The sequence below is a fragment of the Austrofundulus limnaeus genome, unplaced genomic scaffold (assembly GCF_001266775.1).
Source record: "Austrofundulus limnaeus strain Quisiro unplaced genomic scaffold, Austrofundulus_limnaeus-1.0 Scaffold321, whole genome shotgun sequence".
In the NCBI taxonomy this organism is placed as follows: Eukaryota; Metazoa; Chordata; class Actinopteri; order Cyprinodontiformes; family Rivulidae; genus Austrofundulus; species Austrofundulus limnaeus.
In genome coordinates, this window is record NW_013952723.1 from 440,379 (window position 1) to 443,431 (window position 3,053).

The 3,053-nt window shown below is 36.0% G+C and overlaps 1 protein-coding gene across 1 annotated transcript in view; it reads right to left on the reverse strand.

Moving 5' to 3' along the window:
- Positions 1-114: 114 nt before the first annotated feature.
- Positions 115-3,053, reverse strand: part of foxp3b (forkhead box P3b) — a 21,803-nt gene continuing 18,864 nt past the window's right edge. Inside the window, exons 5-10 of the mRNA XM_014022264.1 lie at positions 2,181-2,249; positions 1,934-2,087; positions 1,652-1,728; positions 1,469-1,570; positions 647-768; positions 115-488 (exon numbers count right to left, since the gene is read on the reverse strand). Of these exons, the coding sequence (XP_013877718.1) occupies positions 431-488; positions 647-768; positions 1,469-1,570; positions 1,652-1,728; positions 1,934-2,087; positions 2,181-2,249 (582 nt within the window). The 3' untranslated portion in view covers positions 115-430. The remainder of the gene's footprint in view (positions 489-646; positions 769-1,468; positions 1,571-1,651; positions 1,729-1,933; positions 2,088-2,180; positions 2,250-3,053) is intronic.

Genomic DNA, 3,053 nt, shown 5'->3' on the forward strand with positions numbered 1-3,053 from the left:
ATAGAAGAGTTTGTTGAATCTGACGTGACATGTTCGTACGAACCCTTCGTACGAATAAAAGTAAGAGAAATTTAGGATAAGAATACGAACATGTTCTTGCATGAGGCCCAATGAGCTTAAGTTTGAGATGGTGGTAGCTGAGGGTCATCCCACACACAGACTGACAGATCACATGACATCTAATATAAAATGTTTTGATGATTGTAATTAACTCTACCATTAAAAGGTGATGGTGATATGAAATATCAGGTCTTTAAATCCTCATACATAAACCATAAAACTGAAAGAGGGTGGACTTTCTTTTTCACATGACTGCAGTTTCCTGCTCCGTTTCTTTGGTAAATAAGCACTTCACATCCAGTTTGACTGCTGATGTCTTGTTGTGGACAGAACTTCAGGACCCAGAGGAGTAAAGTGGTTCTGCTGGACTCTATGGATCTTTCGGACAGTAATGGGAGTAAGAAGTAAACCACTTCAAAGGACAGTCCCTGAAAAGACACATGTGATGTTAAAACTCAACACAGATTATTTTCTCCTCTTTTCACTTTTCTGTGAGCTCTATGAGCAGATTCTGACTGCTGCTGGGTTTGGACCACTGCAGGGAAACATCTCAGCACCCGTGTGGAAGTGTTGAAGATGTTTGTACCTGTGATATTTCTGTCCCTTCCGTCTCTGGTATTCTCTTTCATCCACTGTCCACACTGCTCCTTTTCCTCCCTCCACACGAATGAAACACTTGTGGAGGCTGAGGTTGTGACGAACGGCGTTCTGAGAACAAAGATGGGGAGAAAAACCTTTCACTGCAGTATCTTCAGGTTCATTAAATGAAAGAATGAGCAGAGAGGAGAGCAGTGTTAAAAACAGAAGTGGGTGCAAACCTATGGGGTGCCGTTTGTAAAGTTACACAGTCAAAAATCACCATCAATATTTTTGTTTTATGTAGCCTTTTATAAAAGAACAGATTTATTTTTCAAAGTCAGTTTTTCACCATATGATTCATACATTTATAAATGTRATAGTTTATAAACTAAATATTTAACTTACAAATTAAAAATTTAGTTAACAAGCTAAATATTTAGCTTGCAACTTAAATATTTAGCTATCTACCTAAATATTTAGGTTGCAACTTAAATATTTAGCTATCTACCTAAATATTTAACTTAAATATTTAGCTAACAAGTTAAATAATTAGGTAGCTAGCTAAATATTTAAGTTGCAAGCTAAATATTTAGCTCAAAACTAAATATTTAAGTCACAAGTTAAATATTTAGCTTGTTAACTAAATATTTAATTTATAAATTAAATATTTAGTTTATAAACTGTGACATTTATAAATGACAATCATATGGTGAAAAACTGACTTTGAAAAATAAATCTGTTTTTTTTTTCTTATAAAAGGCTAAATAAAATAAAAATATTGGTGGTAATTTTTGACTGAGTAACTTTACAAATGGCACCCCATACAAACCTTCCATGTAGCAGTGTTGTATCTGAAGTAGAAGAACATGGTGGTGAACCAGTTGTAAATCTCATTGAGAGTCCTCTGTTTGCCTGGAGATTCTAGGATAGACTGACAAAAACACACAGCTGACTGGAAATGCACTCATTTTTTACCATATTTGTGTTCAAACTTGAGTTTTTCTGTAGTTACCCATCTTATCAGGTAAGCATATGTGTATGGTGGTCTGATGTTGCTGTATTTGTAGCATTCAATACTTGGAACCAAATCTGGAAAATAATGATTTTATCAAAAATTCATCTCTTTAATATGATGAAACATCCTCTCAACTACCTGTTTATAAGCAATAAAGGTTGGTGAAAGCTCCTCCATCCATCCATTTTAAAAAAACATTTTTGGGGGGAGTCTCAGATATATATATATATATATATATGTTCAGAGGTAAACAAACTACTAAAATGTTGAGCATGTTACCTTGAAGGAGATGGTCAGAACCTGTTGCTGTGTTACGATGTTGGACTATCTCATCCACATGGGTCACGCCCCACGGCTGCACTCTGTTCTCATTGGTCAGCTGAGATGAGGGCAGCAACAGAGGAAGATGGTACGGCCAATCAGAAGTCACCCTCTGAAGTGAATTCAATGAATAAGATCTTCTCTTAGTTATTTATTTGTGATGATAGTGTTTGCTTTGTTTAAAGAAGTAATTGTGTAAACGTACAGTCTCAGAGTATCTGTGTCCGGAGAGATGAAGTTGCATCTCAATGAGTTTCTGTTTTTCTAGAACAAGCTGAAAAAAGAAGAACACATGAAACTGTGTTTGAACGTGATTTAAACCTGCAGACAGGTAAAGCACTGCTGCAGGCTGACATGTGGACAGCAGCTGATGAGTTTTTATGTAACTGCAGGAAGTTAAATGATTAGGGAAAAACAAAATGTATGCAACTAAAACACAACAGCAAATGCAGATGCAGATGCATGTTGGAGGAAAGACTTGTTGCACACTTTCTAAGAATGATCAAGTAGTGCAAAGACCTGAACCTAAATTTCAGGGCAAACTTATTCTGCACACAAGAGTTTGGCTAACTTCTAAAACATTTTTGCTATTGGTTAAAAAACCAGATTGCTGTCAGCAAAAACTACTTTAGTTAATTATTAACAGCTGCATGGCCTTCTGACAGTTTTTCAATCAATCAAATTATCAATTTCAATCAAAATATAATATATAAGATACCAGAAATCGTCAATATCTATGATCACCAGCACTTGTTGCAGTCATCCAGGGACTTTGTCTTCAAAAACACGATTACTCAGGAGTGTTTAGAGTCTGACTGCTTTGTCATCAAGTGCCCTATAATGCAGCTCACTGGCCTAACAGACTGACAGAGGACCATGCAGAGGCATGACCATAGCCTGAGGTTCCTACATTTCATGAGTGTCACAGCCAGGCTTAGCTCTGAGAAGCCACAATGAGAATGTGACAGATGTTTCACACGTGGCATGTCTAAAACTATGAATTATCAAGCAAATTTGAAGATAGATAGATAGATAGATAGATAGATAGATAGATAGATAGATAGATAGATAGATAGAT